Below are 23,389 nucleotides of genomic sequence, written 5' to 3' on the forward strand. Positions count from 1 at the left end.
GCCGCGTGTGGCTGTTCCGTTCAGTCACGTACATTTCAGTGACAGTCAAAGCTCAGTCCCTGGCCCCCCAGCCACATGCCCAGCGCTCGGCAGCCTCCCGAGGCCGGGCCCGTCCGCAGCGGACGGCGCACAGAGCCGCGTTCATCATCACAGGAAGCTGCACCAGACGCTGTGGCTCCCGGCGTCCCCCCGGCCCCCCGGGAAGCATGACCCCCTCTCTGAACAGTTCCCCGCCCCAGGCCCGGGGTGGGTGTGAGGACCCGAGCTCCAACCATCCAAGACGAGGGAGTCCCCGTCCGTGTCCACCCGCAGGGCCACCTGCTCTATGTCCTCAGAGGAAAGACCCCCACCCGCCCAGGACGTAGCTGCCCGGCTTCCCAGTCTCCAAGGTGACCTGCCGGCAGCAGGCGGGGAGCGTCTGTCGCCCGGGAGACCCCGAACTCCCACCTAACGGCTGCGGGAACAGATGGCGCAGCCCGGAGCCTCGCTTCAACGCCTCTCCGCATGTCCGCACCATCAGGAACCCCTCGTGCCCAGCCCTAGCCCCTTTGGCTCAGTGGATAGAGCACCTGCCTGCGGACTGAAGGGTCCCGGATTCGATCCTGGGCAAGGTCATGTCAACCACGCCCCCACTCCTGCCCTGCACTTCAGGCCTGCCCCCTACACTCCGTCCTGCGTGATCCCGGCCGCTCCTGCCCCGGGGCCTTGGCACGTGCTGTGCCCTCTGCCTGACACTCCAACCTCCAGATCGTCACCGTCATTCCCACCTCAGCACCGAGGTCACCTCTCCTCTACCCTCTGCACAGCACGTGTGTCTCCTACACTCAGCACCGCGCCATGCCACAGCAGGTGACTATTTCACTCAACGAGTAAGACAGGACGTCCAGTTTCACAACCGCCGTCCACCCTGCCCAGGCCCCTCTGGACACCATCTTGAGAAAGGAAAGGGTGGGAAGCCCAATGCTTTGTGCTCCACAGGGCCCTGGGGTCCCAAATGCGGCCCACCCAGGGTCCCAGTCGCCCAGTCTCTGGGCCAGAAGTGTCTCCTCTCTCTGAGGGCCCAGCGGAGGTCTGGGACCAGGGCAGGTGAGTCCAGAAACTAGCTCAGAGGGGCCCACGCCCTCCAGGGGTCCAATCAGGGCTTCGGGAGATGGTCTGAGAGAGGGAGCTCTCTCCTGGGCTCTGGAAGCCTCGAACCTGCTGCGGGAATTCAGGTCCCACCGGGAAACCAGTTTGTCAATGAATTAACAAACAGCGTTGGGCAAAAACGGCTGCATAGAAATGAAGGTGAAACCTGATCGAGCCACTCCTGCGCTCCACCCAGGCGGCTTTCTCGGCCTCACCAACCCCTTCCCTCTGCCCCATCTGAACCAGCTCTTCCTCCCTGCGGCGCTGAAAGGACACTAACGGGTAGCGCCCCCCCATCACTGGGCCCTAACTTCCCTGAAAACCACAGCTGCACGTGTCCCCGCCCACGTGCCCTCCAGGCAGGACTCGGAGCTGCCTCCCGGGCCAACCTCCAACCTCGTTTCTAAGGGTGCTTCCTGCACTCCCCATCTTCCACCTCTTACCACAAACCAGACCCGGGGCAGCCACGCCCCCAGCCCCGCGGCAGCTACTGTCCTTTCCGCCACTGTCGCTGTCCTAGGCTTTTCTTTGCAGCCTGGACACGTGGTAACCAGATGGCCTCAGCGGGCAGGGTCCCAATGGGCGTGGCCTGACGGGGCCTGGACTGTCCCCCACAGGGGCCGGGACGGGATGGGGTGGGGGCGCGGGGTGACTTACCCATTGTTTCCGGGCGTGGTTCCTCCTCTTGAAGTACAAGATCAACTTTTTCCGCATCGCCTGGTTTCTAGGCGGGAGGACAGCGGGGGGCGGGCGGTCAGCGGGCTCAGGTCTCCCGGCTCCTGAAGGGGCCCCGCTGGCCCCGAGGCGCCCGTGCCCGAACTCGGTGAGACGAGACTCCTTGCCCTCAGCGAGCCCCACCTGCCAAGTGCTCGTCCTCTCCCCCAATCCTGAAGGGCCCCCCACAATTGGGGTGAGTGTGGGCGGCAGAAAAGGGGGACTTAAAGGGGAGCAAAGCGTTGGTGGCTTCCTGACTCCCCTGGAGCTGCCACCACCCCCACACGCACGCAGCTCCCCTCTGCCCGTGGCCCATGCCGGCCGTGGACAAGTGGCCACGGAGACACACCCACAGCCCAGACCAGGAACACGGCCTGGAGCACCCACGCCTGAGACCCCACTCCTGCACTCAGGCGGGGCGGGCGCCTCCCTCGGCTCTCTGGGGCTCTTCCCCAAATCCGCAAGCCCGGGCTCCTCCCGGAAACATCAGACAAACGCCCACTGAGCGACAGTCTACACGCCCCTGCCAGCCCTCTTTGCACAGTGCCCGCCCCGGGAGAACCACGGGGAGAGCCACGGGGAGAGCCACGGGGAGAGCCACAGGGAGAGCCACGGAAGGCGGAGGGACCCGCACCGGCTGCGGACTGACTGAGGGCCAAGGCAGAGCAGGAGGTGGGAGCCTGGGTCCGACCTTGGGCCAGAAAATGGACATTTGCAGGGAAACACAGACAGCCTGGCTGAGCCAACAGCGTGGGCCCACACGCGTGGGTGTCCGCACAGCGGTGGGGGAGAACCGGGACACTCTCAGAGCCGTGTTTGCAAGGCTGCTGTGAGGTTCGCTCTGAGGAGACGAGGAAACGAAGACTCTGGACGTTTGAGGAGACTCTGGCCAGGCCCTGGGCAGTTCTGGGAAAGGAAAGTTTGGGGCAATCCGGGGAGGCTGCCTGGAGGAGGAGAGGTTTGAGCTGGGGTTTGGGGAAAGCAGAGGTTCCAGGCTGGGAAGGAGTGACAGTGAATGTGGAGGGGTGAGGAGGGGCGTCCCTGGGGAGCCAGACCCAGAGCTGGGGGGGAAGAGTCGGATGGAGATGCCAGGGCAGGACCGTGGGAAGAGCCCGTCAGATCGGGCGCAGGATGGTCCAAAGCCCTTTTCCCCCATGAAAGAGATGCTCCAAGGAGACCGGCTACTGACGGGCAGAGGGAGGGGACTCAACTAGGTCACTGGGCCAGAGGGGGCAGGGCCCGGACTGGAGGCCCCGGAGAGAAAACGGGGGAGGGGGGTGCGCAGATGGGGCTGGCCTGGGAGCTGGGCTGTGCAACCCTGGGGAGGTTCCTGAACCTCTCTGAACCTCCAGACAAGACCATAAAGACCTGTGAACAGTCACCGGTCCCCGGCGACCTTTCCATCCGCACGGCCCTGGGCTGCCCATCCGCGGACCCCCCAGAGGAGGCAGGTGGGGGAGGAAATCGGGCTGCGGGGCCAGAAAAGCGGGGAGCCTACAGCACACGGGAAGCACACACAGGACCCGAGGGAAGAGGGGACAGAGGGACAGGCCGTGCCCGGGCTCGGCCACCAGGCGCGGGTGCAGCAGGGGAGGCCACGGCAGGACGCAGGGCGGCAGCGGTAGCTGTCCCCGTGGGTCAGTCCCACCGAATCGCAGGTGTGTGTGTTTTTAAATACATATCCTCATTGATTTCAGAGAGGAAGCAAGGGCGAGGGAGAGAGAAACATCCGTGATGAGAGAGAGTCATGGACCGGCTGCCTCCTGCACGCACCCCACTGGGGATCAAGCCCACAACACAGCCACGTGCCCTGACCGGGATTCGAACCCTGACCTCCTGGTTCATAGGTTCACGCTCAACCACTGAGCCACACCGGCCGGGCTCGCATGCGGTTTCCACGGCACCAGCACGTGCAGCCGAGCCCTCCGGGCAGATGTGCAGAGGGAACCCCTCCCTCAGCAGAGCACCCACCTACTCCCCTCGGGGTTGTCGCCAGCCCCGCCCCCTGCTCCCCCCACGGCCGGAGGGGTCTGGCAGGTCCCCACCCTGGGGCCCAGGCAGCCACTCCCCCCACCCCACGCCCCACCCCCGTGCGTCCGAGGCGGCAGGTGGCGGAGGGAGAGCAGCGGAGGGGGGTCCAGGTGACCTGCAGGCGCAGAAACCGCCCGCGCGGCAGGAAGTCAGGCGTGAAATTAACTTCAGCTCCCGGCCCAGCACGCAGACGGCGAGAAATTAAAGTGACAGCGAAGGTCCTGGGGAGGGATCACCTCCCCCCTGGGGCACTTAGAGCAGCAGGAGGGCGGGGCCTGGGAGGAGGCGGGGGAGGGGGGCCGGGGGCACAAGGGGGTCAAGGGCGCGAGGGGGAGCCCGGTGAGGCCCTGCATCCCGCCAGCCGGGTCCTCTGCCCTATCAAGCTGCCGCCACCTGGCAGCGAGTCATTCCTGCCTGCACCGCCCAGCACCAGGCCTCGCTCCGGCGGCCTCCCCGGCCCAGAGCAGGGCCCGGCACCCGGCAGGTGCTCCAGACACTTTGTGGGAAGGAGGGCGGACGAGCAGCAGCCTGGGCACCTGCACAGTCAGGACAGCCCTGGCCGGCCGCCCAGGGGTTAGAGCATCCGCCTGAGGCCTGAATGGTGGTGGGTTCGATTCTGGTCCAGGGCATGAACCTCAGTTGCAGCCTGGATCGGCCCTGGTTGGGGCGCGCGTGGGAGGGAGGCAACCAACCGATGCGTCTCTCTCACACCGATGTTTCTCTCCGTGTGTGTGTCTCTTTCCCTCCCTTGCATTTTCTCTAAAAATCAATGGAAAAATACCCTCACTCAGGTAAGAATTTTTTTAAAAAAAGGGACAGAAATCCCAGAACGCTTCCCACGCGCCTGACACGGAGCTGGGCACCTCAGGGACAGTGCGTCCCTGAGCCCTCAGCAGCCCTAGGAGGCAGGCGCTGTGTCATCCCCATTTCACAGACGGGCAAACCGAGGCGCTGAGAGGAAAGGAAGCGAGTGGCCACAAGGGCTGGATGTTCGTGGACCTAAACCTGTCTCTGCACCCTCAGCTGCCCTCTCAGGACACAGCCTCACCGTCTCCCCACCGCCGCCCAGACCTCCCACCTTGGCGTCCACAGGATCCCCTGTCCCTGACCCCTCCGCACTGCTTGGCCCCTCACATCCCCCGACGACAGGCCCCCTTGTGGGGACCCATCACGGGGCACCTGCAAAGCCTGGGGCCGAGACGGGTGCTCCCACTGCCCACACTGGCCGCGCCCCAGATGCACCCGCCGTGCCGACCGCAGGACACGCCCACATACGCTCGGACCGGAACCAGAGCCCAAACCACGGGACCCTGCTCGCCTCGGGGCCGCCCCATCCTGCTGAGCCCGCTCTCCTGCGCCCTGCGGGGCCCTCCTGCTCGCACGGGGCGGGGCTATGCACGCAGCGCACAGCATCCTCGCCCACCCTCCCCGACCTGAGATCCATGTCCCTCTCCCCACCCCAGGCTGCTCGCACCCCATCCAGGTCCTGCCTGGCCCCCAATTCTGGCCCAAACCGCCCCCTTCTGCCCCTCCTCCTGCGCCCGGCCCTGGCTGGCAGCCCCGATGGGACCGAGAGCCCATGTCCCACCCACACCTGTGTGCCCGGCCCCCACGCGCCTGCACGCGGCCGGCGTACTCACATTTTGATGTTCTCATGGTACTGCCGGGTGTCGGAGGGCTGGTTGTACAGCGGCTGCGGAGGAAGGGAGAGGAGGCTCGTCAGGGCCGGCCGGGCGGCGGCCCCACCACAGTGCCCGCAGCCAGCGCTCCCGGCCCGGCCCGGCCCAGCGCCCGAGGCCCCGACACCTGGGAGCCGTCGGTCCACTGGTGTGAGAACCGGCCACCGGCAGGCGTGACAGGGAACACGGGGGCCCAGCCTGCGGCGCCAGCAGGAACAGACTGTGACCCTCGGGGCACAGCGGTGGCACCGTGACTTCCTGCCAAGGCACCACGGCTACTCTGGGGGCACCGGGCCGTGCTGGCCCGAGCACCAGGGACAGGCACACCCGTCCCGGGGAGCCGGGATTGGCAATGATCTCCAACCGGGAAAACTGCCCAACTTCTCAGCATCCGAACCACGGAGAGCGCCACGTCAGCCCCCCACGGACGGGGACAAGCCTGCCACGCCAGGCACTGGCGAGGGTGCGGGGCCAGGGAGGCTGGCGCATGGCTCACGCACTTGTACCCGGGTAACAGGCTTCGGAGAGCCGTGAAGAAGCCTGTGTTACAGACTGAACGTGGGCCCGGCCGGCGTGGCTCAGGGGTTGAGCATCGACCTATGAACCAGGAGGTCAGGGTTCGATCCCTGGTCAGGGCACAGGCCCAGGTTGCAGGCTCCATCCCCAGTGTGGGGCGTGCAGGAGGCAGCCGATCAGTACTTCTCTCTCATCATTGACGTTTCTATCTCCCTTTTCCTCTCCTTTCCTCTCTGAAAGCAATAAAAATGTATAGTGAAAAAAAAAAATATATCTGCCCTGTGGCTCCCGCTCCTCCTGCAGCAGCAGCAGAGACGCTGGGGCCCTGTGCACCCCCCGGACCCTGGGATGTGGTGTCAGATGCCGGGACAGCACTCCTCCTCACAACACCTGTTAGCAAGCTAAATGCCCGCCATCGTCGGAGGCTAAGATGAGGGCGTGTTTGCACCGGAGTACTATACAGCACTGAAAAAGGAACGGCCAGGCTCAAGAGCAGCAACGAGTGCACACAAGGGAAGAAGCAAGTGGCTGCAGGGTGTGCGACGGGTCCCGAGTTCGGCGAGATGCTGGGCAGCCCCTCCGGACGGCAGCACCACCGCCAGGAACTCGGGGCATGGCCTGGGGGCACAGCCTGGTCCGGCACACCCGGGCTGTGCCTCTGGGCGAGTCACTTACGCCATCTGGGCCCCTGGTTTTTGTCTACAAACAGGGCTGGACTCGCAGGGCTGTGGTGAAGATGCCAGGAAGCAGTGCCTGGGCGTTCTCAGCCCAGCGCTTGGCAGAAATGCCCACGTATCCGTGTCCTTGTCACCATCAGGGGCAGCGATCGGATCACGGCAGCCATTCTCCCTGCCGCCCTGGGTCCGACCACACCCTGGCTTTGGCCAACGGGACAGAGTGAACCTCGTGAAAGCAGAGGCTTGGAAGTGTGCGTCTGCATTTCTGCTTCCTCTCTAGGTCCATGTCAGCCGAGCCTGCCCACTGCCCAGCTGGCCACACACGTGAGCGAGCTGGGCCCGTATCTACAGAAACGCTCAGTTGACTTCTGTCCTCACGGCAAACAGCTGGCGGGGGTTGTCTCGGGCCACTGAGCTGTGGGCTGTTTTGTTACACAGCAGCAGCTAACGAGCTCGGTTCTCGTCCCATTTTACAGGTGGGAGAGCTGAGTCCCTGGGGGTTTAAAGCACTTGCCCACAGTTGGTGGGAGATGAACTAACACTAGAATCCCATCCCCCCCCCCTCTCACTCTCGCTCTCTGCCTGTACCCCCGTGTCCATCTGTGTGTCTCTGTGTCCCCTCCCTCCTTCCCCCCTCTGTCTCTCTCATGGGCCCCACAGGCAGCAGGAACCGCAGGGCAGCCATGGGTGACTGTGGCAGAAGAACCAGGTACAGAGAGTGAGGACCCAGCAGGACGGGAAGGACGAGACACAGAGTCCCGAGGCCTCGGGCAGGGCCAGGGGTGAGGGAAGAGGGCGCACCAGGCTCCGCCCTGGAACGTCTCCCTGGAGACGGAGCGCACAGGCCTCCTGACACCCACAGACCTGATGACTAGCTGATGGGACCACCCACAGCAGCACAGCACAGGCCCCCCTGCAGGAGGCTGCACAGGCCGGCAGGGCCTCATCCGCCCAGTGACGGGTCCCAGGACAGTGGCCACCAGGCGGCCCCGGCCCCCACCAGGCGGCCCCGGCCCCCACCGCCACAGCAACCGCGGGGCTCGGCTTGCCCTGCCTCTCCCTCCCTCACGGGTTTCCCCTCCGCTGGGGCCACACCTGGAGGTGACTCCCTCCCACAGACCCCGGAGCCAGGCTGGGCCCAGGCCTGGGTCTCCCCTCAACACGCCTCCATTTCCTCGTCTAAAAATGGGGGCACAGCCCACCAAGCAGAGGTCAGGGGAGAGGGCAAGGGGAGGCTTATCTGATGGGGGAGGGTGTCTGACGGGGGAGGCGTGTCTGATGGGGGAGGCGTATCTGATCGGGGGGGCGGCGTATCTGATCGGGGGGCGGGTCTGATGGGAGTGGGTCTGATGGGGGGCAGGTCTGATGGGGGAGGGTGTCTGATGGGGGAGGCGTGTCTGATGGGGGAGGGTGTCTGATGGGGAGGCGTGTCTGATGGGGGAGGGTGTCTGACGAGGGAGGCGTGTCTGACGGGGGAGGGTGTCTGACGGGGGAGGGTGTCTGACGGGGGAGGGTGTCTGACAGGGGAAGCGTGTCTGATGGGGGAGGGTGTCTGATGGGGAGGGTGTCTGATGGGGGAGGGTGTCTGATGGGGAGGCGTGTCTGACGGCGACGCCGATGGTGCAGCTCTGGGCAGGAGCGGGAGGCAGGCCGTTATGACTCAGAAGGAAGAGCCGGGCTTGGGGACCAGGCGGGGGTCCCCCTTCAGGCCGACTCCACCCAGCGGGGTGGGGGGCCAGAGAGCCCGCCAGCCCAGGTGGAGGAGCTGCGAGCTGCGGGGGAATGAGGTGTCAGCCCTGGCCCTCACCCTGTGGGGACACCATGGGCTTAAAATAGCTCCTCCAACAGGAAGGAAACCGGTGACTGAAAGCACCGGGGCCGGCGCTGCCTGCGTGCAGCCTCCCGCCGCCCCTGCTCCAGCCAGGCCTCCCTCCCGGGGCTGGGGGCGCTGGGGGCGCTGGGCGGGGTCCCCGCCACGTGCTCATTCCTCCTGGGCCCAGACACCCCTCACTGAGCGCCCCCGCTGCAGCCGGGTGACACTGCAGGGAACCGATTCCCAGCGGTGTGGCCCGTGACCCCTGACCCTCCCGGCCCCGCCTCCTGGGAGGCACGGAGTGGCCCCTGCAGAGGGTGCCCTCTGACCTGCCTCCCCGGAGGACACCTCCAGGCCTTGCGGTGACCAGCAGAGGCGGGGCCTGTCACAGCTACTTGGCCACACCCCCACGGGCTCAGCACACATCTCCTGCTGTGTGACCCCGGGCACAGCGCCGCCCTCTCTGTGCCTCATCTAGAAAAGGAGCAGGGCCACTTCCACAGGGTCCGACACACGGCGTGTGCCCGTCCACGGGAGTCTCCTCCGCAGGCTCACTGAGGCCACCAAGCCACAGCCTGCCACGTCAGCGGGAAGCGGTCAGAGGCTCCAGGGACAGCCACGCGGCCACCTGACACCCCGCCCGCAGCGCCCAACACCAACAGCCTCGAGGGGCCTCCGCTCCGGGACCCCCAAGCAGGGTGACCCCACCCAGACCCTGAGCCCAGCGACTCCTGTCCAGTCCCGGGCCGTTGCCTGCGTTCCCCCCGCCCTGGCATCCTCGGGCCCCAGACACGGTGTCCTCCGTTCACACCCCCACTCAGGAGGCCCGGGACTAAGTAGGTCAGGCCCGCTCTCATCCCGCCGTCCTGTTGTAAGAAGGGGAAACTGAGGCAAGAGGCAGCTGACTGGTGGGGCTAGAAAATGGAGCGAAAGGTCACCCAACTCTGGACAACAGTCTGGCAGTTCCTCGAGGGGATACACGTAGAATTACCGGGTTCCAGTCATTCCTGTCCTGGGGAGACACCCACAAGGAAGGAAAACACACGTCCACATGGAAACGTGTGTGTTAACGTGCGCGGCCCCTGTATTTGTAATGGCCAAAAGCAGAGGCAGCCTGACGCCCGTCGATGGATGAAGGATACACTACACGTGGTCCTTCGGCCGGTGGAATACTACGCAGCCCTGAACAGGAGGGACGCCCTGAGACCTGCTCCCGTGGGGTGACGCTCAGTGTCACACGATGCGGAGTGAGCAGAGCCGGACACGAAAGGCCACCTGGTGTGCGCGTCCGTGGATATGCGTGTCCAGAACAGATACACCCACAGGGACAGAAAGTGCGTGTGGTTGGGGGGCGGGGGGAAGGGACGAGGGGGTTAGGCTGTGCCAGTTGAGGGTAGAGAGTTCTTTCTGAGAGGCTGAAATCCTCTCACCACGATGGCGGAGATGGTCGCGCGCATCTGTGAACGTGCTCAGCCATCGCTGAATTGCTCGCTTTAAATGGCTGAATTGTGCGGCGTGTGAATCACATCTTCATAAAGCTACTCACAAAAACGAAGTCAGAGCGGCCAGAGACATCCCAGGGAGCGGAGCACGCCCGGGGTGGGTCCCCGGAGGGGCACTGGGCCCTGCCCTGGAGCCGGGGGAGCCCCACCGCCACCCGTGCGCGTCTGCCCTGGGAGAAGGGGGAGGAGAAGGAGCCGCGAAAGGCCAGGTGCTCTCCGGTGGCCCGAGGAATGACCCCCACTCCGCGCCCCCCTCCTCCGTGTTCACCCTGCTGAGCTGAGCGCTCACCGGAGCCCGGGCCTGGCTCCCGCACCACAAGCCTTTAACCTCACGGAGACCCCGACTCCCCGCCCACAGCGAGAGCCCCGGCCTTCCCCAGGGCCACACAGAAAGCACGCGTGGAGCTCAGTTTAAAACTAGGCTCCAGCCCCACCGGCGGGGCTCAGGGGTTGAGTGTCAACCTGCGAACCAGGAGGTCACAGTTCGGTTCCCGGTCGGGGCACGTGCCCGGTTGTGGGCTCCATCCCCAGTGGGGGGCGTGCAGGGGGCAGCCGGTCCATGATCCTCTCTCATCATGGATGTTTCTCTCTCTCCCTCTCCCTTCCTCTGTGACATCAGTAAAAACATATATTTTTAAAAAACAGCTCATCCCCTCTATCCTGCAGGGGCACAGGTGCTACTATTGTTCCCATTTCACAGACGAGGAGAGTGAGGCGCAGAGCAGGGAAGAGCCCGGCTCAGGGTCACACGGCGCCGAGGCGGCTGGTCTCGGGCTTGAACTTGGATCCCGCGGCCTCGAGCGCGGGCTTCCCACGCGGGCTGGGCTCCCATGGGTCCATCTTCCTGTACCCTGAGCGGCAGGCGTGGGAGGCCGGCCGGAGCGCCACGGCTCCGCCCGCCCCCCAGGCTATCTGCCAGGCCTTATCAGAGGGTGTATTTCCTGCCTCGCGGGGGGACAGGGCAGCGCTTGGCAATAGGAACTTCCTCCCCCCCACGCCCACCTGCCGCCCCCTCCTAGAGTCCTGCCCCGCCCTCCCCCCCACCCCACCCCCCGCCCCCGTCCCGGGCTCACCAGCTCCACCTGGGGCCCCAGGCCTTCCAGGATCCGGTGTGCAGCTTCAGCCTTCTTCTGCAGAATGAGGAGAAGAGGAGGGATTAGACACACGCGCACACGCACACACACACACGCACACGCAAAACAGATTATAAATAGCGGCCTCCGGGAACGGCAGGCAGCTGCCCAGCCCAGCGGGTGGGGGAGCCGTGTCCCCCTGCACCCCCTCCCCGGCTGGAACCGAACACACGGGGCCTCGACGCCCCCGCATCCCTGGCGAGCTCGCCAAGTTTCGCTTCTAACAAACGCACCCTGTTCTCCCGTGACGCTCCCGCCCAAGACCCGGGCCCGATGCCCCCGGGCCCAGGGGTGTGGGCACAGCTCCTCACCAGCCGGCCTCGAGGGCCAACCGAGGTGCCGTCCTGCACCCTGGAGGCGGGCGGGCTGGTGTCTACGGTTACCTCGGAGCTGGTGCGGCCGGGGAGGGGGAGGGCGAGGGCGGGATGGAGCCGTGGGGAGATACCCTTTCTAGGATTCTTGTATTTCACCGTCACGTGACGGTTTCTGAGCGGCCTGGGGCCTCCCCGCCTCCCTCCCCTCTCACCGCCCAGGACTTATTAGGAAAACAGGAACATGTGGTGGAAAGGGCTGGTGGCCGTGAATTCAACAGGCTGGCCGGCTGGGCGGTGAAGGCGGGCATTGTGCCTCTGCCAGGCCCCCCAGGCCCCGCCTGGGACCACCAGGGGCAGCTCCGGGGAGGGCGCCAGGCCCACGGGGAGGGGGGAGGGGGGAGGGGGGGCAGAGGCTGTGGAAGCAGCTGCAGCAGGGTCTCCCGTCAGACCTGGGCCATGATGGAAAGCGGGATGTCCACAGCGTGCACGTGGAAGCCCTGAGCCCCCATGCCCCCCCATGAGCCAGGAAAAGGGGGGCTCCTGACTCACCAAACTCAGGGAGAGCATTTGGTTTGGGACGTGGGCCTGGAGGACGGGCCAAGCACGTCACCATCGCCAGACCAAACTATCCCCCAGGGAGACCCCAATCCAGACCCACTAAAAGGGGGTGACGGGAGCCCTCGGGAATGTGGCTGACATCAGAAGCGTGGCCCAGACCCCCGGGTCCCCCTGGGAGGCGGGTGTGAGGGCCAGGCCCCCCATTTCCCCCCCAAGCCCCACCCCCACCCCCGAGCGAGCATGTGGGTGGCTAAAGCCGGCACCTAGAACGGCTCCTCCTAGAGCCTGGGTCCAGCCCACCCGGAAGAGCCATGCTCTCAGCCCCCCTCAAGCAGAGCCGACACCCCGAGACCAGCAGGCTCAGAGTGTGGCCGGGGCCAGACGATCGGGGGGTAGGCTGTTATGACAACGGCAGCCATTGCACTGAGCACCCTAGGAGCCAAGCGCCGAGCACACAGCACGCGATGCCAGCATTTCAATCACCCACAATGCGGGCAGGTCCAACGCGGCCCCATTTCACAGATGATGAAACTGAGGCTCCAAGGAGGGAGAAAGACAAGGGCTGGGTCCTGCCATCAGGGGGACATCTCCCGTGCACCCCACCTGTCACCGCAGACCCCCTGCCCTGACTGCACCCTGAGGCAAGAAGAGGGTGGGCTGTGGGGTACTGATGGTGGGACATTCCTGAGCCCGGCCAAGTGAGGGACTAGGTGTGGGGTGTGGGGGCAGGGAGGACAGGGCTGCTCCGCAAACACGCCCCGAGCGCCCGCTCTCTACTGAGCAGGAGGGCGAGAGACCGGACGAGACCGAGCGCGGCCTGCAAGGAGCCCAGGGAGGGATAGCTGGGCCGGGCACGATGGCAGGGCCGCCCGCTCAGGAAGAGAAGGGCGCGTGCGTGCGCTGTGCTGCGCAGCTAAGGCGGGCCAGGAGCCACCCCCTCCGCAAAGGGAGCAGGAGGGAGATGTAAGCTGGGTTTTGAGGGATGAATAGGAGGTTGTGAGCCTTCACGGGGCTCTGTGGGGTCAGCAGCAACAAGATCCGGGGGTGATGCCAAGCGCAGGCGGGGCAGGGCCAGCGCAGCGGGGCCTGGAAAGGGACATAGCCCGCGGCGGGGCCTGGGTCTTGGATCTGGGCCCAGCGCCCCCGGTGGGAGCGCCCGCAGCCTGGGGGTCGGGCTGGGGTCTCACTGGACAGGCTGCATTCCTCCTGCAGGCCATGTGACCAGGCCTCCTGTTGGCTGGGCCTGGGGGTGCGCGAGACCTTAGCCTCCTGCACAGACAGGTACACACCCGCCCCTGGGCCTACATGACCAGACACTGTGCCGCCCCTATAAAGGCGCAGACACACACCCGTGTGCCACACAGCGCCTCGTACACACACGCCGCACACACGTACCCAAGTGGACACGTGCACATGCCAAGTATAAACACACAACCACACACGTGCTCTACTCATGCCGATCTGCAAGCACATGCTGAGCCACCCACGTGCATTGGCAACGCCACACAGCTGACAGGCAGGCGCACCGATGCACACACAACCACACGTGTGCCCAACGCGCTCTGACTCACACACAGACATTCGCACGCATGCACACGCTCATCCAGGGGTCCATTCGAACACGTGTGCACACATCCGTGCACAGGTCTGTAAGGGCACAGATGACCACGTCCTCTCCACTGGAAACATCCGTCTACCTTTCCCAGTGGTGCCCACGTCAGGCAGACCTAGCCCAAGCCCCGTCTCCTCCAGGAAGTCTGCCATGACTGCCCACTGCACTGAATTCCTACAGCGGTGGTTCTCAACCTTCCTAATGCCGCGACCCTTTAGTACAGTTCCTCATGTTGTAGGGACCCCCAACCATAAAATTATTTTCGTTGCTACTTCATCACTGTAACTTTGCTACTGTTATGAATCGTCATGTAAATATCTGATATGCAGGATGTATTTTCATTGTTACAAATTGAACATCATTAAAGCATAGTGATAAATCACCAAAACAGTATGTGATTATATATGTGTTTTCCGATGGTCTTTTCCAACCCCAGAGGGGTCGTGACCCACAGGTTGAGAACCGCCGCCCTACAGCGTCAGCAAGAGGCACACTGTCCCTCACACATCCTTCCCTGTGTGTGTGTGTGTGTGTGTGTGTGTGTGTGTGTGTGTGTGTTTTATCCAAACTCAAAGCTGAGGTCCTCCCGCCCCCACACACGCCCCTTGAAGATCAAACAGGATCCCTGTGCCCTCTCCGAGCCTTCGCCTGCGCTGTGACTCCCACTCGAATGCCCACCCACTGCTCCCCCAAGCCTCGCCGCCCCGCGCTCCTGCCCGCAGCCTCCCGCTCGGCCGGCCGCCTGTGCACCTGCCCGGCCTCCACGCACGCAGCGCCCGCCCGCCCGCCCGGGAGGCAGGAGCAGTCGGGCTCAGCGGGCCCCCCGCCGCGCGCTGGCGCCGCGTCCGTGTGCCCCGAATGGATAATGAGCCGCAGTCCCATCTGCAGAGGAGCCAGGCGGGCCTGCCTGGCGGGGAAGCCGCCTTCTGCAGCCAGAGCGGCATTTAGAGACGGGCCTTCTCGCCAGCCGCTTTCCCAGGGAGCAGCGGGAAGGACGGGGGATTAAAATGCAATCCCCCTGATCCCCGAGGGGCGGGAGTCCCGGCTGCTCCAGGCGGAGGAGGGGCCTCTGCCCTCCCAGCCTCCAGCCCCCAAGGCTCAGCCCAGACAGAGGGACGCTCCCCGCCAACCTCCACTGGGGACAGCCCCCCAAACCAGAAGACCGTTTCAGGGGGCTGTCTCCCTTCCCCTCCCCTCGGCCAACCCTCCAAGTGTTCAACCAAGACGCAGTGAGCACCTACTCCATGCCCGGCACTGTCCCAGGTGCCGGGGACACAGCGAGGGAAAAGGGGAGAAACCCTCGCCCGCACGGGCTTCCGTTCCCCACACACAGAACAAACCTAAGCTACGAGTCGTGTCCAGAGGAACCGGGGGGAGGGGGGTGGGTTAAGGCCGGAAAATTAAGGCCAGAAAGAGGAGAAACGGGGCTTGATGGGTTTGTAGGATTCAGCAGAAGGTCAACAGGGGCTGAAACGGAGACACTGGAGCGAAGAGCTGGGGGAGAGCGAGCCCAGTGGGGCAAAGAGCTGTGGCAGAGGGCACGGCCCGGGCAAAGGCCCAGGCAGGAGCACGCCTGCCTGTTCCGGGAAGAATGCGGTGGGGGTGGGGGGAGGGGGGGCACGGGGGACGGGGGGGGCGGCACGGGGGCCTGGGGGTGGTAGACTGGGCAGAAAGAGAGGCAGACGAATGGGAGGACAGAAAGGGGACAGAGGACAAGGAAGGAGGAGCGAAATCCCTCACGTCACCACGTGCCCACGGGTGGGGGAGTTGTGGGTACGAGTCTGTCTCCCCCACCAGAAAGAATGTGCGTGAGCTGGGGCCGAGGTCACTGCCGTGTCCGCGGTGCCTGGAGCAGGAGCAGGCACGGAGCAGGCATCCCATTACACGGCTGCTGAATGAACGAACGAATGAATGAATGAATGAATGAGGTGTGTGCCATGCAGCCCCGCTCACCTGAACAAGAGTAACAATACAGCTGGCACGTGGTGCCAGGCACAGTCCCAGGGCACTAAGCAATGCAGGCGTAACTCCATCCACCGTACAAGGCAGGTGCTATAATTATCCTCGTTTCGCAGGTGAAAACGAGTCACAGACTGAACTCATTTGCCTAAGGACGCCGAGCCAGGAAGCGGCAGAGATGGCACCTGAACCCAGACATCTGGCTAAAGCACATGCTGCCCCCCTTAGCTCTCCCACTGTTATGATTATTACGTGTTCCCTCGGCTGTGGGGCCAGGGTGTGGGGTGGGTGACCAGCCACACAAGGCCCCGCACATAGCTCCCAGGTCCCAGGAGGCTCAGTCACATCCCGCAGCTATTGCTGCTTCAAGAGGCAGAGGCATAGCCAACTAGTTGATCCAGTCGTTTCTTGCCTGGAGTTACAGCCACAGGCATCAGTCATGTGTTCCCAGGCCACAGAGTAGCCATCCGGGTCCCAGGACACCCCCTCCGACCTCCAAGCATGGATCCAGCAGCATGTCCCACGGCAGAGACAGCTGGGAAGGGAGGTCAGGAGCCCTGGGCAGGGCCGAAAGGGGAGGAGGCCCGAGCAGGAAGGAGAGGTCCCCCGTCTGTCACACTCCACTGTGTTACGTCAGATGAAGGAAAAGTCCCTCTCTGGGCCTGTGTCCTTCCTCATCTGTAACACAGAGAGGGAACTCACCTCCCCCAGGCCCCGAGCACATCTGGAAAGAGTCAGTGGTAAATCACTGATGCTGGGCTCTCGGTGGTATGATTGGGATGACGGGGAGCTCACTACCTCACCAGACACCAGGTTCCCCCTGGGGATCAGCCCCTGGAGACATTCTGCTCTGGGTCCCCTGAGCTTCTTCCCAAGACTGAGCCCCCTACATAGACCCAGCAGCTGCTCCCAGGGATTCCCTAGGATCCCCACAGGCTGCTATAGATCCTGTGTCCACCCATCCCGAGGCCCCGTCCAGGGCTGAATGCCAGCAGAGGCCAGTGCTGACCCATCAGGCCCTGGGGTGTGAGGGACCACGGGTTCTAGTCCCACGTCCACCCCTTCCCAGCTGTGTGACTTTGGACGAGTCACTCACCCTCTCTGGGCCTCTGTCCCTCCTAGGATGACTAGGTAAAAAACCTGGCCCATCGCCTGGAAAGGAGGGGCTACTCCATGCGTGCTTGCTGTTATTGAGAATAATAATAATAATAATAATATGGCTGTCTTCTGCGTTACAGGAATTCCTTCTGCTTGGATGCCTAAGTGACTGCCCATCCCCCCACCGATGCTCTCCTGCGAAGACCTGACACCCACGTTTTTCACGCTGCATCCCACAGGCCGGCCCGGCCCCACCAGCGCCACGTCTGAGCATCTGAGCAGTGCAGCCACCCCAAGATGGGTCTCTGCCGGTTCCCCTTTCCCTCCCACTCACAAGCCCAGGCCTCCGTGTGTGTGCACGGGGGGAGGTCACAGCTGGGAACCCCGAGGCCCAGGGAGAGAGCCGGGCCCCTCCAGCTCTGAGCGCGCAGGGGCAGGTGGGCGGACGCGGACGCCCACACCTACCCGGTTCTCGTCGTAGATGATCTGCACGAGGCTGCGATGCTTCGACTCGATGGGCGGCGGCGACACGGGCTTCTCGGGCTCGGGCGGCTTGGCGGCCTCCTCCTCCAGCTGTTGCTGTGGGAAGGAGAGCGCGGTGGTGAGCGCGCCCGGCGGGCGGAAGGAGAGGCAGGCGGAGCGGCGGCCCGGGCTGGTGGCCGCGCACAGGAAGTCAGGCTGCTAACCATTTCCTCTGAGTCACCCGCAGGGACTCCGAGCCCTGGAGGGGCCCCGGCAACCCGGCAGGGACGGAAGGGTCCAGCCCGGGGCCCGGCTCCAGCCTTCGGGCTCTGCAGCCGGGGGCCTGGGCGTCCCCCCCCACCCTGGGAACCCAGCAGCGAGCTGAGCATCCACAAGCAGTGTCACCCCGCAGGGCCTCAGTTTTCCCTTCTGTAAAATGGGGCTGAACCCTGTGCCTCCCGGAGAGGGCTGCCGGGAGGAAAGGATGAGCGAGGGCGCACGCAGCACTGCCCGGGGCTCGCCAAGAGCCAGCTGCCATCGCCCTCTCGCTTCCCCACAGGAACCGGCGTCCCCCGGAGGCTGTGTGGACTCTGCAGCCCGACCTTGGAGCCTGGAGCCCCCCCTCCTCCGCCGCCCTTGCTGTGCCACCTTCTCTGAGCCTCCCTTTCCTCGTTGGGAACACGGGGGTGATCAAAGGTGCTACCCGAGACTCTGCAAAGCACTAGGCACCCGGCAAGTAGCCCTCCATCATCGCCACCTGCCCCGCCCCCCGGTCCTCACACTGGCCCCCCTCCGAACGCCATCGAGCCCTCCCCGTCACGCGGCCGTCCAGCACAGAAGCCGGGCGCCCAGGCGGGCGCACATCTCGGCTCGTTCGAATTAAACTACGTTGCACGTTCAGTTCTCAGCCGCGCACAGTAGGACGACGGCACAGACGTCCCCGCCGTCCCAGAAAGCTCCACGGCACCGCACGGAACAGCACCCTCGTCCGATAAACGTCAAGGACGCAAAACGAGCCAGCACGCGGCCCGTGCTCAGCCCGCACCCACAGCCACGGGACCGACGTCCCCGTCCCCGTCGCGGCCGCAGGGCCAGGGCCAGAGCCGCCGCCACAGCCCGGCTGGCACCCCACCTGCTTCTTCTTCAGCTTGGAGATCTGCTGCTCCACCATGGTGATCTCGCGGTCCACGCGGTCCATGCTCTGGATCAGCTCCTCCTTGGAGAGCCGCGGCGGCACCAGCTCCAGCTCGGGGTCGGCGTGCGGGGGGCTGGGAGGGGACACCGGCTCCAGCTTGCCCGCCAGGCTGCGTTCCTGTGGCCGAGAGGAAACGGGCACGGGGTCAGCAGGGGGACCCCCCAGTCGATGTTTTTGGCTTCGCTGAGCGCGGGGGTCTCTGTTGCGACCGCTCAGCTCTGATGTTGTGTGAGGGAAGCAGCCACAGATGCGATGTAAACTAACGGACGTGGCTCTGTGCCGTTAAAACTTTATTCACAGAAGCAGGCACCTGCGAGGTCCCGGCCCTGGCTGCAGGCCCCAGCACCCGTCCCAGGCATGTCCCAGGGCGGCTCACCGGCCCTGCCTCCCTGTCTTCGCCCTCCCTGGTCCCCTGCCAGCCGGGCCCTTCCCGCTCCTTCTGCACAGGGCACAGCCTTCCTGCCCTCCCACAGCTCCCCCTCCCCCTCCCCCAACACTCACTCCGTCTTGTCCTCCCACCAGACCCACCTGCTCGAGAACAGGCACCAAGACCCCCGACCTCCGCCCCCAGGGCCTGGCCCCGGCTGACCCTGTACGAACTCCCATTCGCGATGCTCAGTCTGAACCCGCCAGTGACAGAATATCCCCTCTGGTGCAAATGGAGAAAACGCTAAGAATGGGACGCCCCGCCCTGCCCGGCACAGCCCAGTGGTTAGTGTTGGCCTGCACACCAAAGGACCTCGGGTTCGAGTCCCGGTCAAGGGCACATACCTGGGTTACAGGTTCGATCCCCAGTCCCGGTCGGGGAGCGTGCGGGAGGCAACCGATCCATGTGTCTCTCACATCGATGTTTCTCTCTTACTCCCCCCCCATTCCCCCCGCCACCGACTTCCACGCTCTCAAAAAAATAAATGGGGAAAATATCCTTGGGTGAGGATTAACAACAAAATATTCCATTGGCCCCTTTAATTTGCCAGTATTTTTCTGCTTTTTCTTCACTGAGCGTTACGCTTTGTGTAATAAAGTTGTTTTTAAAAACCAGTTAAGCAAACAAGGGAACCCTTCGCTGGGTCACCCCGACTCCATCCCACCAACTCAAGTTTATTAGCGCTCGCCTTTAGGGCCCTTGGTCCCCTCGGGCCCCTTCCAGCCCCGTGACCTCAAGCAGATCACGCGCCGCCCCTGCCTCAGTTTCCTCATCTGCGCAATGGGGCCATTCCCACCTTCCAGCCGGTGAGGAGGCTTGAGTGAGCTCACACGTGCAGAGCGCTCAGCTCAGAGCCGGGCGCCTCGTACGCGCTGCATGAGCCCTGGCTGGATGGCCCGACCCCGAGGCCCCGGCTCCAGACCTGGCAGTGAGGGGGACCCAGCCCCCGCTCAGCCCCCGCCCAGCGCCATCCTCAAGGCCAAGCCAGCAGCTGCAGGCAGGGGAGGCCCGGGGGAGCTCCAGGCTGCGCCTCCCCGCCCCCACGGCAGCTGCTCAGAAGACAGAGGACACATTATTCCCGGGGACAACTGCAGCCACAGCGGCTGCCAACTGCCTCCCTCCTGCCCCCGGGACACGGGGACGGCGGGCACCTGACTCCCTCCAGCACCAACCACACCGGGAGCGGCTCGTGTGTTCCAGCCCCTGGGAGCCTTCGCACCACCCGTGCCCTCTGCCCTGTGCCCCACTGCGCACCTCCACGCCGGTGGAAACCAGACCCCCGGGCCCCTGGACCGGGAATCGAACCCCTACCCCTTGGGTGGGTGGACTGGTGCTCTAACCACTGATCCACCGGCCAGGGCCACACAGCCAACCTCGAGCTGTGCGTTTCCCTAACACGGCTCCTTTCACGTGTGCACGTCATCTCAAGCTGTCAGGGTACCGTCTCCGGGGCCAAGTCCTCCCGGAACAGGACGGGATGGAGGGAGCGGGCGTGGCCTCCAGGTGGTCCCGATGGCAGCTGCCTTCATTCCAGCCCAAAACCGCGGGAGGGAGACAGCAGACCAGGCCCAGCCGGCTGCCAGGCCGCAGCGGGCACCAGCTTCCCCGCCAGAGGCCTGGCTGTGGGAACGCAGGCCGGCCAGGAGGAGCCCTCACTGTGCGGAATGAGGCGGGGCAGACAGACCCGGGCTGGGGAGCCGCTGCCGACCCTCGTCCCTGCGCCGGGAAAGGGCCGCGTCGGCGAGGGCGTCCAGCTCAGGCGGGGGCCGCGCAGAGGCGAGAGGGAGGCAGCTCTGGGCTGGAAGTGAGGCCTTGAACGTGGGGGGAATGGACACGCCGAGACCACGTGGTGGACGGCAGAACCTAGAGATCAACAGCCCTGGCCGGCATGCTCAGTGGTTGGCGCCTCAGCCTGCACACCGGAGGGTCGAGGGTTCGAGACCCGGTCAAGGGCGGGTACCTGGGTTGCAGCTTCCATCCCCGCCCCCGTCGGGCCACCTATGGGAGGCAACCAATTGATGTGTCTCTCTCATATCGATGTTTCTCTCCCTCTCTCCCTCTCTCTCTCTCTGGCTGCCCCTCTCCCTTCCACTTTAAAAGAAAAAAAAAAAAAAAGAAATCCCATCGAATTCCTGTCTGGAGCAGCAGCTGAAGCTCAGGCGGCAAACGCGGAAACCATCTGACGCGGCTGAGCGGCCGCCCGGCTCCCTCCCCGCCCAGCGATGCTCACTCTTTCCACCCCTCTCGGTGGCCTGGAGCCAACACGGGCCCAGCCCTCCCGGCCTGGGGTCCAGGAAGAGAAGGGAGACAGACACAGAGTCAGACCGATGAGACGGGCAGACACACAGACAGAGACAGGACCCAGAGACGAAGATGGAGGCAGAGCGAGACAGACACAGATAGAGACACTCTCCCCGCCCAGGCAGGCAGAGGCGGGGACAGCCAGACAGGGACAGAGACAGACACAGAGACGGAGAAAGACCCACAGAGAGGGGGCCTCCGGGAGCCACGAGGGGGACGGGGACAAGCAGGCGGGCTGAGGACCGCGTGGGGCACCGACCCTCCCAAGCACCGAGGGCCCCAGCCCCATCCTCCCCATCCTGGAGAGCCGTGTGGGCGGGCCAGGTGCGACCCGCCCGTTCTCTGGGCCGACGGGGCATTTGTGCCCGGACACCCCCCCCCCCACGTGGGGCTCGGTCCCCAGGGAGGACGTCCGGCCCGGCTGGCGTGGCCCTCTGCCCGGCACACACATCCCGCTCCAGGGAACAGCGATTCACGGGGCGCGTCCCTCCCAGGAGGCTGAGCAGCCAAGGGAGAAGGAACCAGACGCGGGTGCTGGGGGGCGGGGACAGCAGGCCCTGGGAGGAGGGAGGCAGCGGCCAGAGGGGAAGCAGTGGCAGGACAGCCTGGCGGACAGGGCTGCGCTTCAGCGCCCTCCCCGCCTCCCCACGGCCACGGGCCAGTGGCTTCCACCGAGCCTGGGACTCCGTCTACGCAGGTGGGACTTCCCGGGGCTAAGACAGTGCCTGACACGCAGCCAGCACTCGCTTCATGTGAGCTCGTCACACCATCACCGCCATCGGGGGACGCGCCCTGTGTGCCGGCTCCCAAGTAAAGGAGCCGTCTCAGCCTGAAATCCCACCGTCCAGGCCCATCCCGCGCCAGGCAGAGAAGAGGATCCCGCAGGCCCAAGTGGACCCCTGCCCTCCGCGGCCAGGCTCCCAGGCCCCAGCCACGCCCACCAGTGCCGCAGCGAGATGAGCGCTGACCTCACCCGGCGGCCGGGAGGCCGTTCACGAGCGAATGTGTGTGTCCCCGTGGGCGTGGAGAGCCTAATGGAACTGCTCACACGCACAGCGGGGACACCTGTCATGCGGCCTCCGTCCCCGCCCCTCCCCAGGCGCTGGGTGAGCACCTCAGTCCGCTTACACGGAGGTCCCGGGAGCCGTGGGCTCACTGCCCTGCGTTTAGTGAACAGCAGACCCCACCCCCCACAGCAGCAAACCACAGGGCTTATCTTATGCACAGTCTCCATCAGCACCTCTGTTTTTTAAAGAATATGTTTCTATTGATTTCAGAGAAGAAAGGAGAGGGAGAGAGAAAGAGAGAAACGTCCATGATGAGAGAGAATCATGGAGCGGCTGCCTCCTGCACGCCCCACACTGGGGATCGAGCCCGCCACCTGGGCCTGTGCCCTGATCCGGAATCAAACTGTGACCTCCTGGTTCATAGGTCGACGCTCACCACTGAGTGGAACCAAAGAGCCCTCCAGGACTTCGGGGGGCGTGGCAGCCCTGCAGTCCGCACACTCTCTCCAGCCTCGTCCCTGACCCTCCTCTCGCTGCCCAGCCTCGGCCCACGCCATGCCCCAACCTGCCCCCCCCCCCCCCCTGCACGCAGCACGATCGCAGCAGAAGCGCCGGCCTTACCTTGGCCAGGTCCTCGGAGCCCCCGGGCTGGCTGGCGGCCAGCAGGGGCGCGGGCCGCAGGAGGGAGTCGGGCAGCAGCTCCAGGCGTGGGCGCTTGCTGTCCGTGAACTCCATCTCGGACTTGCCCAGCTCGGGCAGGTAGGAGTGCGACTCGGGGCGCAGGTGGAGCTCCTGGGACCTGTGGGGGGCGAGGGCACAAGCATCACGTCGACTGGCCTCCCTGCTGAGCGCCGGCCGGGCGCCCTGCCCTCCTCGATCCTGCAGGAGGCGCCCGCCCGCCCAGGGCGCACAGGACCCAAACCCAGACTTGCCTGCACACAGACAACACGCACGGACTACCGTTTGCAGGGAGAGTGGACCCGGACCCACACACCTTCGCTCCCGAGTGTGGCCCGGGGACCAGAACGTCAGTCCCTCCCTCCCTACCCCCCCCCCCCCCCGCCAAGCTGGTGACAAATGCAGAATCTTGAGTCCCAACCAGACCTGCTGAGTCACACTCTGCAGTTAACCAAGATCCCAGGTGACTCGTGGGCAGTCGGGAAAGCACCGTGACTCTAACACTGACAATCACACGCATGGTGCCACCTGCACGTCACCCACCCCGGGCAGACATCACCAGCCGATCACAGCACTCCCGCTGTG

The 23,389-nt window shown here is 64.9% G+C and overlaps 1 protein-coding gene across 14 annotated transcripts in view; it reads right to left on the bottom strand.

Annotated features, from left to right (window-relative positions):
• Nucleotides 1-23,389, bottom strand: part of NCOR2 (nuclear receptor corepressor 2) — a 134,441-nt gene that overhangs the window by 66,668 nt on the left and 44,384 nt on the right. For all 14 annotated transcript variants that reach the window (XM_059676235.1, XM_059676239.1, XM_059676237.1 and 11 more), the window contains 6 exons: nucleotides 22,748-22,925; nucleotides 18,329-18,508; nucleotides 17,200-17,313; nucleotides 11,134-11,190; nucleotides 5,514-5,566; nucleotides 1,786-1,852 (listed from right to left, as the gene is read on the bottom strand). In XM_059676235.1, coding sequence (XP_059532218.1) covers nucleotides 1,786-1,852; nucleotides 5,514-5,566; nucleotides 11,134-11,190; nucleotides 17,200-17,313; nucleotides 18,329-18,508; nucleotides 22,748-22,925 — 649 coding nt within the window. The remainder of the gene's footprint in view (nucleotides 1-1,785; nucleotides 1,853-5,513; nucleotides 5,567-11,133; nucleotides 11,191-17,199; nucleotides 17,314-18,328; nucleotides 18,509-22,747; nucleotides 22,926-23,389) is intronic.

Source organism: Myotis daubentonii, chromosome 19 (genome assembly GCF_963259705.1).
Source record: "Myotis daubentonii chromosome 19, mMyoDau2.1, whole genome shotgun sequence".
In the NCBI taxonomy this organism is placed as follows: Eukaryota; Metazoa; Chordata; class Mammalia; order Chiroptera; family Vespertilionidae; genus Myotis; species Myotis daubentonii.